Consider the following 18,555-nt stretch of genomic DNA (forward strand, 5'->3'; position numbering starts at 1 on the left):
TATGCCGTGGGTTTCAGGTTTAGTCCTAAATGTAAATACATCATGAAGTTGGCTTCTAGGTCAGTACCTTATAAAAATCAGTTCCTCATCGTGCCGTTAGGTGGCGCTGTGGACATGAACCGTCTGTGAACAGTGAGTCAGATGAAGCTTTAACACATGTGAGTCAATCTGTCCGTGTTGATGCTGCGACCAGCCCTCTTTCTTCCAGACAGTGTGTGTGTGTGTGTGTGTCTGTCAGCGTGTGAATGTGTGGGTTTGTTGTCCTTTCGCTGTGATTGGATCGTGCAACTGCGCTTGAATGCATGACAAGGGAGGAGGGATATTATTATTATTATTAGCCGACACATCGAGACAGCGCACAGGCAACACGGATCCTGAACTGGAAGATGTCTGGGACTACGAACACATCTGCGTCCTCTCAGTCGGCAAAAATGAAAAAGGACGAGTCCTTCCTCGGGAAATTGGGAGGAACACTGGTGCGGAAGAAAAAAGCCAAAGAAGGTTAAGAAATGTCATTTCTTTTTCTTGATTTTCTAACATTGTTCAAAGCCTCCTGTTTGTTCCCCTTGTTGTGTTTCTGTCCATGGTGCTGCAATCACATGATGCCCTGCTAAAATGTTCTCCTCTGGGACATCACTGGCACTGTAATCACGGGCTGTGCACATGATTTACAGCATAAAGACTTGTATAGTGTTTCCCTGGTACACTATTTTCTCTGTCTATGGTTCTGTCTTTTTTTTTTTTTTTGGCCTAATATTATAATCTTGCAATCTTTTATTCAAATCCAACTTTATATAGGCTATGCTTACTCATTAACATATGTTCAGCTTTGGTACAGTTTTGGCATAGTTTTGATTCTTCCGAATGGGTATGAAGTGAATAAGAGGCGAGACAAAGCATCTGAGTGCCTCCACAGGCATTTGACATGAGGTAATAACCATAAATAGATCATACAGTCAGTGACCGGTGACAGGAATGCAAGGTTATGAAGATAAAAGGTGTAAGAGGATTTACTTTTCATCGTCATTTGGACACAAAGACACTCTTTTGAACTTATTGTCTCATTTTGCAGTTGTTGTCCAAACTATTTTCTGCCCTCCCTCGGGACAGTCAGTGTGTGGTCAAAGGGACAGCTGCAGGGTTTAACAACCCAGTGTGTAGGCTATAGTGTGTGTGTGTGTGTGTGTGTGTGTGTGTGTGTTTGTGTGTCTACTGTGTGTGTGTTCACAGCAATGTGTTTGTATTCTCCATTAAAGGAGATCCGCCTGCAGGAGGACAGAAACCCGGCAATTGTTTAAAGAGCCTCATTAAATTCCACATCTAAAAATAAGACCTGGTTTCAACCCTTTAAGTGATTTTACAACAGTCTGAGATTTTCTAAATGAAACTTAAATCTGATTCCCTAAACCAGAACTGATACTATGTGTTGAATAGATTACTGTAGCCTACATGTGACATTTTAAGAAAGAAAAGCAAGAAGATTGCTGAACAAAATAGAAAACACTCCTGAATCAGAAAACTGACTGCAGCTTATTTAAAACCATTTAATCTACAAATGAAATAATATGTTGAGCATTTGATGGATGGTTTATTTTTTAGTTATTTCAACAACAAAAAAAGGCAAATATTTATTATACAAGTGTCTCATATGATGATTTACTGTAGGCTATTCATTATCGAATGTTATTTTTGTTGATGACATCCTTCCTATAGGCCTGACCGCTGCAGTTTCCATGGGGTAAATTGAATTTGGCCTATTTTACAGCAGTTAAATTGCAAGCTTGCTAACTAACTATAGCCTAGTTACTACTTACTATTCAGCCAACGAGTTAGTAGTGAAGTCAAATATGATATGCTGTCATGGTTGATAAGATCAGAGTAAACTACTGTAATGAATATACACAATAGTTAGCTGGAGTTCAAAAGAGTTGATACTGATAGCTAAAAGTAGCCTAATGGATAAATGGCTGAACTAGTTAGTCCCGCCTTTTTATATCGCCTAAGTGTAAGTATCTGGTGGACTGTTGGAAGAGTTAGCTAACACGGATAAATGTTTGTTATATAGGTTCAATCGTATTAATAATTTGAGGAAAAAAGCTAAAAATTATGAATAAACAGTAGCCTAAAATGTGTTAAAAGTAGGCTATACATTTTTATAGTTACATATATTGTAACTAGTGGATGTTATCTTAAAATATAATTGTGTTTTAAAAAGTTTGCTTAAAGTGACAGATGATTTAAATATGTTCAAGTATAGATGGTTTAGATATAGGCTAGCGGAAGATCGTTGATGATCAAATAGAAAGCTCATTTGGTAAAAAGGTTAAAAAATGTGTGTTTGATTTATTTGATGAAAGGAAGATGTTACACTAAAAGACTTGAACTTAAGAACTTATTGAACATTTTTTATTTTTTTTTATTTTGATAGGACATCTGCAAACTGACCTCAGCATTAAATTTCAGGATACACATTTTAAAAATATATTATTGCTTTATGTAGCACTAGTGTTTGATAATTGATTAAATCAGTTGACTCATGTTGTGGGGTCAAGTGAACAGAGAGCTTGTATAGGAGCAGTGCCCCTGTGTGGTCAGAGCGGGTTAAAGCTGTGACGATACAGTTTGCATGTTACTCTGAAGGAAAAAGGTCTCAGTGACGTTTGAATAATAAATCTGTTTAACATAAGAAAATACAGATGTGTAGATAATGGAGCACATCTTTTTGCCCCACACGTCGCATGTGCTGGACTGTGGTTCCTCTTTTCCACATTTGGGTGTGGTACTCTCAAACCTTTTAAAGGGAACACCCAAGGGGGACGAGTCACCACTGGAAAAGTTGCCTAACACTTGACGCTGAGTAATCATTAAGGGCTTACTTAGGAACCTTAGAAACAACACTTAGAACACGATGCAGTGCGGTAATAAGAAGCTGTTACTGTTGTATATTAGATGTGATGTACAGTGTTGCTTCATGTAATTGAACAAGAAAACTACTTTTTTCCCCCAAAGCTACTTTTTCAAGAACCCATCATGTTTCTCTCTGTTTACCCTGATAAAGAGAAAGGAAGTCTGCATTTCTCTGACAAAGCACAACCCCTCCTGTCAGCAGCAGGACTGCTGTGATAGTGAGTTTAGTGAAGGAAAAAACCACAAGTTTTTCTTTATAAGGGACTGAAAGAAGCGTCACATCACATCCTCCCTGCATTAACTTAAAGTTGAGAGTATGCACAAACTGATCATGTTTAGTGAACATTAGTAACTACGTACTAAAGTGTTGAGATGGATGCAGACAATAGTAAGTGAACTGTTTGTTGCTTTTTAACTTGTTTCCACTAACTACACTATTTTACATATCTAATATCAACAGAGAGCACATTGTGTATTTTTTTTATCTACAGTGAAATTCTGGTGATTTCTCGGTGCAAATACTGTAAAGATAACTAAACATCCAAAAACACAAACTGTATTTGGTATTAAGTGTTATGGCATTTTATGTAGCGAGAAGCCAGGAGAATGAAAGATATATTACAAAATGTAAAAAGCACGGTTACTTCCTAGACAAAAACAGATATATTGGTTGTGACAAGAAATGTTGTAGATTATTTAAAGACTGATGTTAGCCCATTCATTTGGGTTGAGGGAAAATGGCGATAAAATTAGATATTCCCTTAAAGAAATGCAAGAACTATATTTGAGTTATTATAATTTTCTAACATTAATGCAATTAAAGAGTCTTCGCAGGAAAGCTCTTGAATTGAAGTTTTCTAACATTAAAAAGTCAAATCACAAACATTTCTCAGGTCACTTAAACGTTATAGGTGTGCAACGTACAAGACCCTCACCAAAAAACATTTGCTGAAGCTGTAAGTTCAGACTGAAATACCACGTTATTAAAGTTTAAAACTTCCATATCCTTCTAAAACTTGTCTCAGAGGCCTTAACTGTCTGAACAATGTTTGAGTCCCGCTGATATTTGACCCTTGACTTCAATAAGAAAAACAAAAAAAGGAAAGCATTTTAAAAAGGAAGGGAAAGAAGAGGGCGGTGAATTTTCCAGGACAAACAGAGTGTCATGGAGTAAGTGTTCACTTTGCAGAATAGAGATATGTGGCAGAAGAATTAAAACCTTACATTGTTGTTTAATTGAAATTTGAATCAATATACATTGAGTCAAAGAGTTAAAGAGCTGTCATGGTTAATATCTGCTGAATGCCCCATGTGTCACACACTCACTGTCATCTCCTGACTGCTGTTACTCACTGCTGCTGGTTGGTGTAAATAACCAGAGCTATATTTAAGGTCCGGTCTGTCTTCTCCATGCTGCTGCATTATTTATATCCCCCCCCTGGTGCCACAGTGAAACACTTCCCTCCATCCCTTGGGAGCAGTGGGACCAAAAACATTAGCCTTACATCAACACTGTATACGATTATTTTGTGTCTTATAAACTTATGAGAAACCACGGCCATACTGTGCCACTGCACACTTTCCTGTTATGGTGTGTAATGCTCCTTTTTTTTTTTTTGCATTGTATTATGCAAGGTGGATAAATGTTCACGACTGCGGACTTAGCTTCGTATTCAATTAGTGTAATTGTGTTAACAGGGATACAGCCGGTGCCTGATTGATTATCTGCTGCCGTAAAACATATTAAAGGCTCCATTCACATGCTCCTTGGTTAATTCACTGGACGTCTGTTACGCTGTTCTCTGATACTGCTTTGAAATAACTAGAGGGTCAGTTTTAACTAAAAGAAGATAGACTGTGAACGAGGGATTATTTCTAAGTGATATAGATAACAAATGAAAGGAGTTGAAACTATACCTGTAGGTCAGTGAAGTCTGTCCTGTGTCCACTGGTTAACAGCCCAGAGATGACTGGTGTTGTCCTTTTACGTTGGTGCATCCAGTGTGTTGTCTCCTTCCTGTCCCATGCACACACACACACACACACACACACACACACACACACACACACACACCGCTCAGGGTCTCTTGTAACTGGACCGTAGAGGTGGGTCGGAGGGTTGTGACAGAAATAAACACGTGATGACGCCCCCGTCCACTGCTCAGCCCCACAGACTCCGATTCACACACACAAATACCGTTTACGTATGCTCATACTGCTCCTACATTTTCTACCTTCCCTTGCTGCCATCCGAGGGAGAATACATAGGTTCATAGCGGGGACATGGCAGGGCTGCTGTGTGGGACCAAGAGAAAAAAACAAGGTAATTTAATGTTGTTTTTTTAGAGGAACCTGGAAGTAGAAATGGGGAAGCTTTAGTTGTTACCTTAGTTCACTGCAACTTTCATATCCAGAAATGTGTTCTGCAGGCTGCTGTAAGGGGTCATCAATATGTGAGTGACACTATTAAATGTTTACCTAAAATGTAATCGATTGTGCGAATGTTGCGGTTTTATTTCAGGACTTGGAGTGTGAAATCCTAGTAAATCGTTCTGTATGAATCTGCTCTATTAAGTTCACTATAGCCAGTTATTTTTCAATTTTAACGGCATTTTACTTGACTTTGTTAGCGCCAATGCAGCAGCTATGCAGTCAGTTCCATATAGAGGGAGGAGGCAGCACAATTATGATGAAATGCTGCAAGCTGGCTCAGTAATTACAAAGCCAAATGCTGATCTGTGCTGAGATTCAGAGCTTGGCGCTCTTTATGTGAAAGGCTGAATCAGATATGAAACCTGTAGGGACTCCTCTTCCCTGGGAACATTTTCTGTGTCCTGTCTTTGTGCACTTTGAAGTTAAGATGATTATCAAGACTGTACCATAAATACGCTGATTCACCATTGATTTCACCATATTTCTAAAAGAAACAGACATGCTTTCTTTTTCTAAACAAAACTAAAAGTGCGTCTTCCTCTCCTGTCAGTTTTTATAAATAGTCGAGTCAATTAAATTATAGATATTTCAGACATTGATTGTGGTCCAGCCTGTTGCAGGTCTTACTAATTGACGTACAGGATGATAAAAGCTGCACAGCCATTAGAGGAAGAAAGCTTTTATATCCCCGGAGTGTCTCTGAAGTCTAAACTGAAAGCATCCCTACAAAAATAGATTTTATTCAAAGCATGACTCAAGAGTGTGTGTTAGTGTTTTGCTCTCTTTATGTTATCATCTTTAATGGACTTAAATGTTTCACACTAGATTTCCAACCGCATAAATATAAAGAACAACAATAAAAGCATGTATACCATTAAGTGCCGGTTACTTTTTCACAATAAGATGTTGATGGACAGTTCTTCCCCATCATGTTGTCTGTAGTGAAAATGACAGGAGTCTCAAATGACATGAGAAGTTTGATGAAGTGTCAGTTGTCTGGCAGCAGCCTAACATCCACATAGAAACATAAATAAGATGTTTTTAACAATGTTTGCGACTCCCCAGCATGACAACATAGTCTGGCATGACACACTCCCTAAAGTTCCATTAGCACAGTACTTTACTTTGTAAAGTTTATATGGTTTATCTTTATTAATAGGAACTGAGTTTCCAAATATTTGACCGAATTTATTGTGTAGGATTGTGTAATACCTGACTTTTTAAAGTAAACAGGGTCACGACCCGACTCTTACGGCCTGACAAAAGCATGGTGAACGTACGGTTTTAACTAAACGGTTTAAAAGTTTATTACAAAAAAATTAAAAACAATAACTTTTCACAACGAGGGTGAGGTGTGTGTGGCATGTTGTATGGTACAACAGAACATGGTGCAATGAGGAGCTGTGGTGATGGTGTAACGTTGGGAGTGGATGAGAGAGATTGAGAGGATGGCTGCCCGATCTTAAATAGACTTCATCTCGAAGACTGGCCAGGTCTGCTCAGGTGTGGTGGAATACCGCCTAACAGCGACCTGCGGGGACAAAAACACACAGACAGACGGAAATAAACACAATAGCTGACGGGAGGGACGTCTCAACAGTTCTAAATCAATCATTTTTGAGTTGTCATTTGGTTACAGAATATGAGACCGAGTGACTGAAGTGATATTTTTAAAACATGAAAGCCCTTTGTAACCTCTTTAAGAAAGTGTTCATCAGCATGACGGAACAAGGCACAAAACTTCATCTTCCTCCTCTAGGCCAACAAAAGATGTTGATACAAATGTAGTATATAATGTTGTTCTCCCCAAAACCTGTCACAGATTCTGATGAGTTCCTCAGATTAAATGTCCCATGAAACCTCTTTGAAATTATCATTGAGTTGAGCTTCAGCTGTTACTGACACCAAATAGAGAAAAAAGTGGAGGTTCAATGACTGTTTACAGAGGAGGTGAGGTCTCAGAATTAGTGACAGACTGACACCACTGTTGGTGGTTGTTATCTATGACCACACTGACAAAGTGTTTTCTTCTTATATATCATTGATAGTCTTAGCCTGTTTAAGATGTTCTCTATCTATATCATTTCATAATAATAATGATAAAACACACGTTGGTTGTCTGGCTAGCGCACTAAAGTTTTTATGATCAGCAGTGAAATGTTTCATAGAAACAGGCCGAGTTTGCTTAAGCTTGTTTCTGCATATTTATGACAGATTTGATCAGAGTTTAGTACCAGCCCCAGCACGCATCAGTAACTTCCTGACACCTGTAGCAAATGAGAAACACACTCATTTCTAAGTTTTCAGAAATGAACCTATGATGTTGGGAAAAGGCCTCTTTTTTTGTAAAATAATTATCCTACTATCTTGAGAAATCAAGACTCAAGATAACGAACTAATTAACCTGAGATCTTTCGTAAACCGAACTACAAAAACAATATCAAGCAGGTCTTTTTCTTTATCTTGATTGTATATTTAGATTGTTTTATTGTGCCTATTTTTTTTTTCTGAGTAGTTTTTCTGTTTGATTGTTTGACTAGTGAGTGATCTCCAAGAGGAGGGGAAGAATGCCATCAATGCTCCCATGCTTCCCCCCGGGACGGACATCCATCCAGAGGACACACTGCTGGGTATGTAAACACACACTTATAAACACACTAGCGATGTCAAACGATTAATCACATTTTAATCGCGTGTTTGAAATTCCCTAATTTGGCATTTAAAAATAGAACATTGTTAAGATTTTATTTTGAAGCCCTAAGCTGAGGGTTCTTGCTCTTTAAATTGAACCCCGCTTTAATTTTGAAATAAAGTAAGGACCTCCTGTTAGATCAAAGTTTATGACACTAACTTAACCACGGAAAAGGGAACACGTTTCAGATCAAAAACTTTATGTCAACAGCTCAAGTGAACTGCAAAAAAAGTGAAATATTTGATGTCATAAGGTGGATATTACTTTTGACTCGTCAAGTGAAATGAGACATTCAAAGATGCAGCACTGTTGTTCTTTTCCATCACTGTGACTATAGGGACACTTGGGAGGTTTAAAAGGGACAAAATACCATGAAAAAAAATCATTAATTTCAATACTTAATTCTCCAAGATTAACTAGTTAATGCTGACAGCCCTAATATTATTCAATGCTTTCAGTGCTACAAATCAAATGAGTTACCTTACTGTCTCTGTTGGAACGCTGAAATACAAATTGCGCAGCGTGTCCTGATTGGTTGCTACGCCTTGGCTTGCTAACGAAAGCTAATGGCCATCAAATCTGCTGCTGAGTCAGTGGGTTGGGAGATAGATACATTAAAGGAGCATGCATGTTTTCACATTACAAACCAAACACTCACCGTCAACTCTTATTGACCATGATGACATGGAAGCCAATTTCCTGTTACGTCACACTGTGTGAGATTTAGTGTTTATAATGCTCTCTCACTTTGGTCAACGTTGCATCTAGTAGCCTATACGTTTAGAGAGTCTAAACAAATAGATAAAAAGAATGCATTCATTTCAGACCTTAATTAATTGTGATTAACTAGTAAATGCGGACAACCCCAGTAAAAACACATTTTATCTAAAATACAAACTATGAAATTATTATATATTCTATACAGAAAAAAAAACATGTTTATTGTTGTAAAAAGCAAAATATTTGGGCTCATTTGTCCCCATATGTAGCTGTTGTCAACACTGCAGTTGAAATTCCAATATTTTAAATTTTTTAATGCTCAGTGTCGGAGGTGACTGAGGTAACACTTCGAAACAGGGTGACACATGAGGACGTTGAGGAGCAGGAAATGAAAGTGGGTGGAGGGCAGACGCCTTTGTCTTCAGTCTCACATGTGGGGGGGAGGAACATCGTGTGAAACAATGCATGTGTGTGTTTGTTTTTAGTGGCTGATGTGTTAATTATTGTGAGACAAAATGTGATTGTATTCAAAGGCGGTTTGAGTGTCTATAAACATGCTCACTTATTCTCCCTTATATCATCTTCATTAGAGGAAAATGCTGAGAGGATCATGTTAGACCCAACGTCACGGGAAAATCTTAAATTTAAAGATCTTCTGAAGGTACTGAGGTTTCACATTTTGTGCACAAACATTTAATTACAATCAGAGCATTAACAAACGAAGTGAATGAAACGGCACACTCTTGCTTTCTGATTTGTGTATCCAGGTCCTGATCGACTGGATCAACAGTGAGTTGGAGGAAGACAGGATCATAGTCAAAGACCTGGAAGAGGACTGTTATGATGGACAAGTGCTCCAGAAGTTATTTGGTGAGAAATCAAAACAGCTTCATCTCTAACTTGTTGTGCTCATACATGAGCAGAAAACAAAACAAAAAAAGTACTTGATTGCATCTCTGCATCTCTGAGCCCTGAGGGGTGAAGTATCAACCTATCGTGGACTTTTATCCAACATCATCAAACATGTCGAAATAACAGCCACAGACTGCATTTTTAAATGGCAATGGCTGCTATGTCTTTAGACTGTTAGAGGGGTCCCCCTTGTGTCTGTTTTTTGTTACAACAGGCTGAAAACATCACATTCACCTACGTGGGCGATGTTGTTATTCCACAAACACACAAACCACACTGAAAAACAGAAAATAAAGCCCTTTAAAAGTTTTTTGTTGACACCTGTGTCTTGTTTATTTGGACAGAAAGGATTTAAACTCTCTCTTCAGCTCCTCTCACTTTTCTTTGTGCACTCTAACCGGTTTCTTCTTCTTCTCTCTCATTTTTTGGTCTTCTGTAAAACAGGATTGTAGCCTGACAAATTGTTTGATAAGCATAAAACGTTTAGAAAAAACATCAACATCTTAATTTTCCAAAAGCCAGCTTATACAACACTTTACGTTTCATATGTTGCAGATGTGTCATAAAAACAAGCAGCAGGAAACATGTGCTGTGATGTGGAATTGCTTTATTACTGTTTGAGCTTCTTGAAAGAAAATTCACACTTTTTTGTATCACTTTTGCAACTTTTATTTCCTTTTTAAAAGCTGTTTCTATTGTTTTGTTTTTTTAGATATTTCAACCCGCCTATACAAAAGAAAAGCTTCCTAAATCCTCTTCCATAAGATCCCTCAGAGCAGAGACGTCTCTCTTTCAAAGTCATCTTTGTTCTCAAACTTTCAAATTTTTTCGAGATCATCATGTCCTTGTGTCCAGCAAGCACAACCCAAACTGATACAGACATGAAAGAACTTTTTTTTGTGCACTTTTTTTTACAACAGTCTTTTTTCTAGCCTAAGGTTTTTTTTCCACCGGTTGACCTAGTTTGGATTTTTTCCATTTTTAAATCTGTGTATGAGTTTCTTTTTTTTCCCCTCTGAGCCCATTGTTTGTTATAGTTCACCCTTTCAATACAACATAAAACAGCTTCATGATGCTGAATACAATTATTCATAATTCTCTTCTGTGTATGGAAAGTCTGATCTTTTGTTTTTGTCTCTCCTGTTGTTGACAGAGAAATTGTCCGGCAGGAAGCTGAATGTGGCTGAGGTGACACAGTCGGAGATCGGACAGAAACAGAAGCTTCAGACGGTTCTGGAGGCGGTCAATGAACTTCTGAGACCTCACGGCTGGACCATTGAGTGGAGTGTTGACTGTGAGTTTTACGTGAACGTCAGTGAACTGTCACCCTAAATAGAAAGTCTACAGATAAAAAAAAACAAAAAAACAGTCTGATTCTATTAAGATAGGGAATTTACAAGTTATGGATTAAATAAGTATTGTCATAATTGAAGCAACATAAGAAAATCTGTTTACATGTTTAGAATGGTTTAAAAATGTCTGTAGCCTACATTTCCCATAATGCAACATAATTATGTGTTTCATTCTGTTATTTTGTAAAATGTCCTCAATAGACAGTAAACATCTATCTAACCAGAGCACAACGAGGTGATGATGTCTTTTACATGCATGTTTACTATTATGCACCGGAAATAAAACTCCTTTATTGACATGTGATGCAGAAATCAATGACAGGGGTTGTCATGTTGTCATTAAGTGGGCTGCTGAAGCTCAGCCTAGATATTGAACTTTCTGCAGCCACGTGTAGCAGAAAGTTAAACAGATGGTGATGAGCACTAGAATTTGTTGATAGTTTGAAATACATTTAACATTCTTCTTAAATTTTTTCTATAGGAAAACAGCCCTCTGGGTACCTTTTTTTAATTCACAGGTGTTCATCATAGACTATAAATATTAATGGACAAAGCCTGAGTGACGTCACCCATCTGTTACAGCAGGGGGCTCCAGAGGCAGTAGCTGCCAAGATGGAAATCCTTTCCCAGTCCAACTTTCAGTCAACCTAACAACAGGATAAGAGCTGGAGCTGAGGAGGGTTTTAATCCTCCTGACAGACCGTTACATCCCGCCCACCTGTCAATCAATCAGCTACATGACTAACTATGGATAAAACGTATCGTTTATAAAATCAAAACTGATGAGTTATAAAAAATTGCCCCCTGTACAGTGTGTGCCCATGAGGACAATAACCAATTAGACCTATTTTTTTTTTGTACCAGGCTTTAAAACATGTTCATTTCTGCTGTGAAAATGGGCTTTTTGAATGTGGCTTCTGGGGCTCTCTCGACAAACTGCAGGATTTTGTACTTCTGCTTTGGCTTCGTCTTTCAACACCGGAGGTTGCTGCTTGGTGTACATTCATCATGCACACCCCTCTTAAAAAAGGATTTCTCATTGCTGATAATAAATTCACTTTATCAGCTTCATTTTAAATTTAACTGTTGGTTTTGCTGACTCTGGCGGTTTTCAGTCTTAAAAATCCAATTTGGATTGGGCTCTAGTTTTTATAGACTGTATACTCGTCCCTGTGACAAACAAACTGAACGTCATGTATAGGGTTAATGAACTGCTCCTTTAATCACATAATTAACTCTCCCAATTTGCATTACAAATATAGAGTATTTAATCCTGTACAGACTTTTAAAGACTTTCAAACATTCATTTCCCAGAGGAGCTAACCTCAGAGTTAATTTAATTCATGCTCCATTAACTTCTCCTTTTTAATTTGTCTTTTGTCTTGACAAAAAAAAAAATGCACCAACTGTTACCTTTCATCTTTGGGAAAGTGCTCCAATAATTATTTTAGCTTGCAGCTGAAAGTCTGTCTTTGATTTTTTAAATTTTGTTACAGCCATCCATTCAAAGAACCTGGTGGCCATCGTCTACCTGCTGGTGGCTCTCGCAATGCACTTCCAGGCCCCCATCAGACTGCCGGAGCATGTTTCTGTGCAGGTGGTGGTAGTCAAGGTAGGTCAGGTGTCTAACCAGGCGTTATTAAAAAAGCTATGATGTAGGGGTGAATAAAGAGGTGTGAAGTTTATTTATTTATTTGTTTTTTTTGTATTTATAACTTACATTATTGAGAGGTCTTTAATAAAGTCTGACAGAACCAACAGCGGCTTACATACAAATAACACAGCACAATTATACAAAAACCTGTTTAAAAAATCACACATTACATCTTTAATACAAGTAATGTATTTTAGAAACAACCTGGGTATTTTAGAAACAACCTGGGTGTTCCCAAATGGAACCTCTTAAGGCAACCAAACAGCTGTGTACAACTGTAAAAATATGAATAATAGTTGAGGGCAGTATAGTGACATCTTTCATTGTTTGTTAATGTTTCCTCCATACCTGTAACTTTTATAATGTACATTAACATTAGTAGTTGTTCTGTAATATAGTCATTTAAGTATTCTTTATTTCATTTTGAGCAGAAGCGCGAGGGCATCCTGCAGACTGCTTTAGTGACCAAGGAGCTGACGAGCACCACAGAGTAAGAGCTCATACAGTTTTATGAACATTCACATTTTCCCTCGTCTTCTATCTTTGTTGTACTGTTGAGTTAAACTGATTTTTATTGTTTCATTTAAGTCCTGTGTAAAGAATGAAAGGACCTGAAAAGTTGTGTTTGTTTGTTTTGTTTTTCAGAATGATGATGGGAAGGTTTGGTGAGTTTGTACCTCATGTCACAATTTTTAATGTCTCTCTTTTAATTTGCTCAAACCACTCTTTGAGGTTTCAATGCAACAATTCCGACTATTCTCATAGCTGTTTGATAAACGTCACACATTTAAGAATAGTGTAAAGACTGGAGACGAGGGGAAACGGCGAGCATGGCTTTGTCCACAGAAAACAGAATCCACCTCAATACTGTCCTAAAACTCCTGTATGAAGAACTTATGTCGGATTTGTCCAAATGTATTTAATGCTCAGCTAACCTGCTGTTAGCTACAATGTTGGCTTACTATTTAACATACAACATCCTTTCATGACACATTAGTTATTTAAGTTTATTGAAAGAGGTTTGAATTCCACATTTTGAAAAGAAAATTGATCTACCTTTTCATACTTTCTGGAATATTCCTTGAAGTGCTCTTAACCTTTTTCTTTCTACAACAGAGAGAGACGCATTCGACACTTTGTTGGATCACGCGCCTGACAAGCTCAACGTAGTGAAATCGGTGTGTAAGACCTTTCTTTCCCTAAAAATGGACAGTGAAATAGTAAATGTTTTATTTGTATAACTGATTGAAAGTTTGTCGATCCTTTCACCAGTCTCTCATCACCTTCGTAAACAAACACCTGAACAAGCTGAACCTGGAGGTTACTGAGCTGGAATCTCAGGTAAGAGATGTGATGGTTTATTCACAAACAATCAATTAGTCTGGTTTTTATGTACAATGTAACAGAGCCATCATCTCATCGTCCCCATATTTGCATGCACAAGTTTAATTTCTAAATACTCCTCATCCAATTTCAACTTTTATGCCGCTTTAATATTTGATGTGACATAAATATTCATGAAGTGTGTGTGTGTGTGTGTGTGTGTGTCCAGTTTGCTGATGGAGTGTACCTGGTTTTGCTGATGGGGCTGCTAGAAGACTACTTTGTCCCTCTCTACAACTTCTTCCTCACCCCCGAGAGCTTCGAACAGAAGGTCATTTTTTTACTCATGAAGTGAAGTTTCTTGCTCAAATAAGCAGGTTTTGACATCTTGCAACTTCACTGAGTTTCCTTTTTCTTAGGTCCACAATGTGGCGTTTGCCTTTGAGCTGATGCAGGATGGAGGCCTGAAGAAACCCAAAGCCAGACCAGAAGGTATTTTTATAGATAGTCAGTCAGTAGAGAATGTATACTAGTTATTAGAGAAGACATATACTGTTAAGTTTCTGGGGAAGATAAGATGACTTATTAACTTTTTTGGAGGGAGTGAAGTTGTTGGTGTCCTACTGTAGCAGCCATATTTTTTTCCAGTAGATGGCAACCTTGCATCACCCCTCACACTCTCACATAGAGGAAGAAGTTCATGCAGCCTGAAGCTTCACTCTGTTGACCAGTTTGAATAAAGTAGCCTGTTCATATCAAAGAGAATATCAGAGCTTTTACTTTGATTATCAAAATGTGACTTTCGACGTTTTACTCTTATTACAGATTATGTTTTCTCAAATGTGCTTTTTATCAACATTTAATATGCTTCACACCCCCCTGTGGAGTCATAAATGATTTCAGAGAAAATTTTAAAATACGATTGTATACAGATGACTGGCAGCCAGTGGTGGAAAGTAATTTTCTACATTTACTTGGGTAAATTCAGGAATTCTATTTTATGGTACTATATACCTCTACTCCACTATATTCAAGATTTGATCATTAAACTTGTTATTCCACTTTGTGTGTCTGAAAGATTTAGTCCCTTATGTCCAAATTTGTTGATTTTCAATTGGTATATTTTGAATCCAGTCATACATAAGGTACTTCAATTAGCATTTCTGTTTCGCATTAGTTTTTGTCCAAACTGCTCATTGAGTGTTACTACTTTTGTCTATATTCATTTTATTATCCTCAGCCCAGCATTCTGCTGCCCAGTCTGTGCCCAGTGTGTACAAGCCAGTATAATGCCAAAGCATTCAATAGACTCGCTGGTTGGTGTGTGGTTGTTCAATATTTGAATTTTGAACCAGTTTGAGCTACTGTAGACTTTCCAAATGTGTAAATATTGTTTCTCTCCACACTTATGCACATGGATTTCCCTTCTTCAAACATTTTCTGGACTAAGCTGAAGAGGAAACATGTCCCGAGCAGAAAAAGCAATCACTTCTCAGATTTCTGCAGTAATTAGATATAATAGCTACTATCTTCATAGCTCCACAACTGTGCTCCTTCTACAATATGTGTCCTGATTTGCATATGACTCGCTAAGGTTTGCGCACAAATGCAGGTTCATTATAAATGAAAGCGCAGATCCTGGAGCTCTTAATGATATCAACAGTGTCACCCATGCTAACAGGGAAATGCAGGTGATGAAAGCTTCAGAATTACATTAAAACTAAAAAGTAGAACACCATCTTAAAGACGAAGAGAAACATTTATTTTGTGCCCTAAAAGGAACACATGAAAAACATTTGTAAGTAATTATGTTATTTTAAGCTAAATCGCCTTCACAAATTTAAGAATGACCTTTTAAAGGAAAGTAGTACAACATCAATCACAGAAAAGTTTGTTGGGAACCGAGGCAAAAATTAATTGGGGGGCCCCTCCAACCACCATTATGTCTGCCATTGTCCTGACACTCTTACTCTTCCTATTTCTTTCCACTCCCAGACAGATAATTCAATTTTCCTTCAGTGACTTTCATTGATTTACTTTGGTTTTCATAGGAATAATGAGATGCTAAGCTGGGAATTGTGAGTGAGTGCTGTAGATGGGGCCACCTTAGGGAGGTTTTTTTTACTGTCATTGGGAAATGCAGTTGCTCCATTTTGAGCAACTGCTGCAGTTTAAGGTTTGTCAGCCCACAGGGGCCTATTACTGCATTGGCCCAAGCAGTTGCTTGACTTGCCTGTTGACAAGGAGTGCCTCTGGCTTCAGCATTGCAAAGGTTAAATCTTTCTGTAATCATTTTTGATTTTGCATCGGCCAAATACCTTAATTCTTTGCCAGAAGCTTCCTCAAACAGTTTTAGCACACCATAATGATCTCTACTGTCTTATTTTTGTTTTCCAGATGTTGTCAACCTGAACCTCAAATCCACCCTCAGAGTCCTCTACAACCTGTTCACCAACTACAAAAACTCTGATTGAATGTCCCCCCCCCCCCCCCCCCCCCCCCCCGGTATCACTCTGAACACTGCCCTAGTGCCTGTGTGGATATTTTACATTATAGTCTGGACACTGGAGGAGACCAACTGGGACTGAAAGTCATCATTTTTTCAGACTTAAAAACACCCATGGGGAGTAGCCAGGAAAAGGCTCAGAATCTACTCTTTCCCTAATGTCACAATTTATTTATTCCTTACCCGCATGTTAACTGTAGCCCAGAAAACCCCACAACCTTTAGCCTGAATTTGAATATTTCGCTGTCGCTGCAGGAAAAATGTACGAGGGCAGAATGTTAACATTGGAAACTTTACTGCGTGTTCAACTCGACTCTTCATGAGGGAATATTTAAGAAAGTTGAAAATGCTGTTATATTTTATATATAATCTTAAAGTGCTTTATGTAAATATTTAAAGAACAGAAATGGAAATAAAGTAATAGAAATAAATGTATTCACCTTATCAAATATACAAAAATACAGTTTCATTGAAATATCAACAGCTCTCGGCTGTTTGTATGCTAACCTTTTGCTAACATTTAACATTTAGCTCTTTAAGTTGATTACTGTAATCCATAACCATTGGTCATGATACTGAAAATTGTACGTTAAGTAATATGTCACACATTTGCCAAAAATATTCAAGAAATACATTTTTGAACATTACCTACAAACATGCTCTTGCGGCTTTCTTTGTTGCTTTAACTACATAGTTCATAAAATAAACCTACTTACATCTTTGCTGCTAAAAGAAGATTACAATTCACATATGTATTTGAATTAAACGTAATAAACTGAAAGAATATCTCCAGATTAAAAAAATATGGTATTTAACTGCTACTCTGCTAGCTAGTATTGCTAGCAAGACTCTGCTGGGTCAATCATCTCCAACATTACTGGATTTTGCTTCTGCTTTATTTAGGTATATGTATGTTAAATTGGAAAGATCAAAGATCAAAAACGTTTTTTAACATATGCAGACAGCAGCTAAGGAAAGCTGACCCTGGTAAATGACTTAGTTGGATCTTGGCTGTGGCTAGCTGTGGCTCTTTAAATAGCTAGCTTTTATTCGACAACTTTCTGTCTTAAGCCATCTACTGTGACAGTTAATTAAGATAAAAAAGCTGTAAATAGCTTATTATTTTATATTGAAAAACATGAACCTACAGTATATCAAAAAGTCAGAGCTGGTCTAAATTCAGTTTTGACCAAAGCATAGTTTCAGAGCTATTTCCTCCCAATTCCACCTTTATACTAACCCTTGTGCTACCTTGAATGATATCAATTTAAGGGTGTAATTGAACTGCTCAACCAAATTTCAGAAAAAACTTCCTTTAAGAAACTCTAAAATATTACTTCTTATATAATGTCTCAAAATGCTTTTAATAGCCTGCAGTTATTCTTTAAAAGCTTTTACTTGACATCTGACAAAACTGTGAACTCTTCTTATCTAGCTCCTTTGGACTGTGCACTTCAAGTGTCAGGCCATATTTAAAAGCTGTTGCCTCCTGCCGTAAGTGCTACAGTCGCTCTCTGTCCCAGGAGAGCCTGAGTCAGAGAGTGTCTTTGTATTGATCGGCCCTGCAGATAAGCCTCTGAGGATGTTTGGGACCTTTCAGTGCTCTTCTTTAGCAGAGCTGGACACCGAAGGGGACACCTTTAGACCTGTAAAGACGTATAGTACAGTTCAATGCTACTACATCCATTTGAGAGCTGAATTACTGAGAGGGTGAGAAGTGGGTCTAAACTGTGCTCGATGGCTCACCACTGTGCAGGTCTTTTCTTATTTTTATCTTACCTATCAAGAAATAAATGCCTTGAATCAAACAGAATGAGAATTTCATTATCTTGAATTTGTGTGATAGGTTAGATTTGCTTTGGCTCTTGAAGGAGATTGGCTTTGGAACAGCCAATTCCTGCAATTTCAGTTCAGCTAAAGGAATTATGGGTTTATTTTAGGCCTTTATTTTTCTTGTCTCATTCCTTTGTTGCTATGGTAACCTTCCACATCCCCCAAATTGCCCCTTCGTCTGGCTGATGGGTGGTCTTTTTTCTTTTCTTCTACAACACCGGTG

The 18,555-nt window shown here is 37.8% G+C and overlaps 1 protein-coding gene across 3 annotated transcripts; it reads left to right on the forward strand.

Moving 5' to 3' along the window:
- Nucleotides 1-156: 156 nt before the first annotated feature.
- On the forward strand, nt 157-18,312 carry parvb (parvin, beta). Of its 3 annotated transcripts, none has more exons than XM_020645894.3 (13): nt 157-501; nt 7,881-7,970; nt 9,343-9,413; nt 9,520-9,622; nt 10,818-10,958; nt 12,513-12,628; nt 13,102-13,160; nt 13,316-13,335; nt 13,787-13,848; nt 13,943-14,011; nt 14,223-14,324; nt 14,413-14,485; nt 16,391-18,312. In XM_020645894.3, the coding sequence occupies exons 1-13, from the start codon at nt 387-389 to the stop codon at nt 16,465-16,467; spliced, it is 1,098 nt and encodes a 365-aa protein (XP_020501550.1). In that variant the 5' UTR covers nt 157-386; the 3' UTR covers nt 16,468-18,312. The 3 variants fall into 3 exon arrangements, with proteins under 3 accessions (XP_020501550.1, XP_020501551.1, XP_020501552.2); XM_020645895.3 differs by lacking the exon at nt 157-501 and adding an exon at nt 4,040-5,230; XM_020645896.3 differs by lacking the exon at nt 157-501 and adding an exon at nt 5,309-5,360.
- Nucleotides 18,313-18,555: the final 243 nt, after the last annotated feature.

Source organism: Labrus bergylta, chromosome 7, assembly GCF_963930695.1.
Source record: "Labrus bergylta chromosome 7, fLabBer1.1, whole genome shotgun sequence".
NCBI classification, from domain to species: Eukaryota; Metazoa; Chordata; class Actinopteri; order Labriformes; family Labridae; genus Labrus; species Labrus bergylta.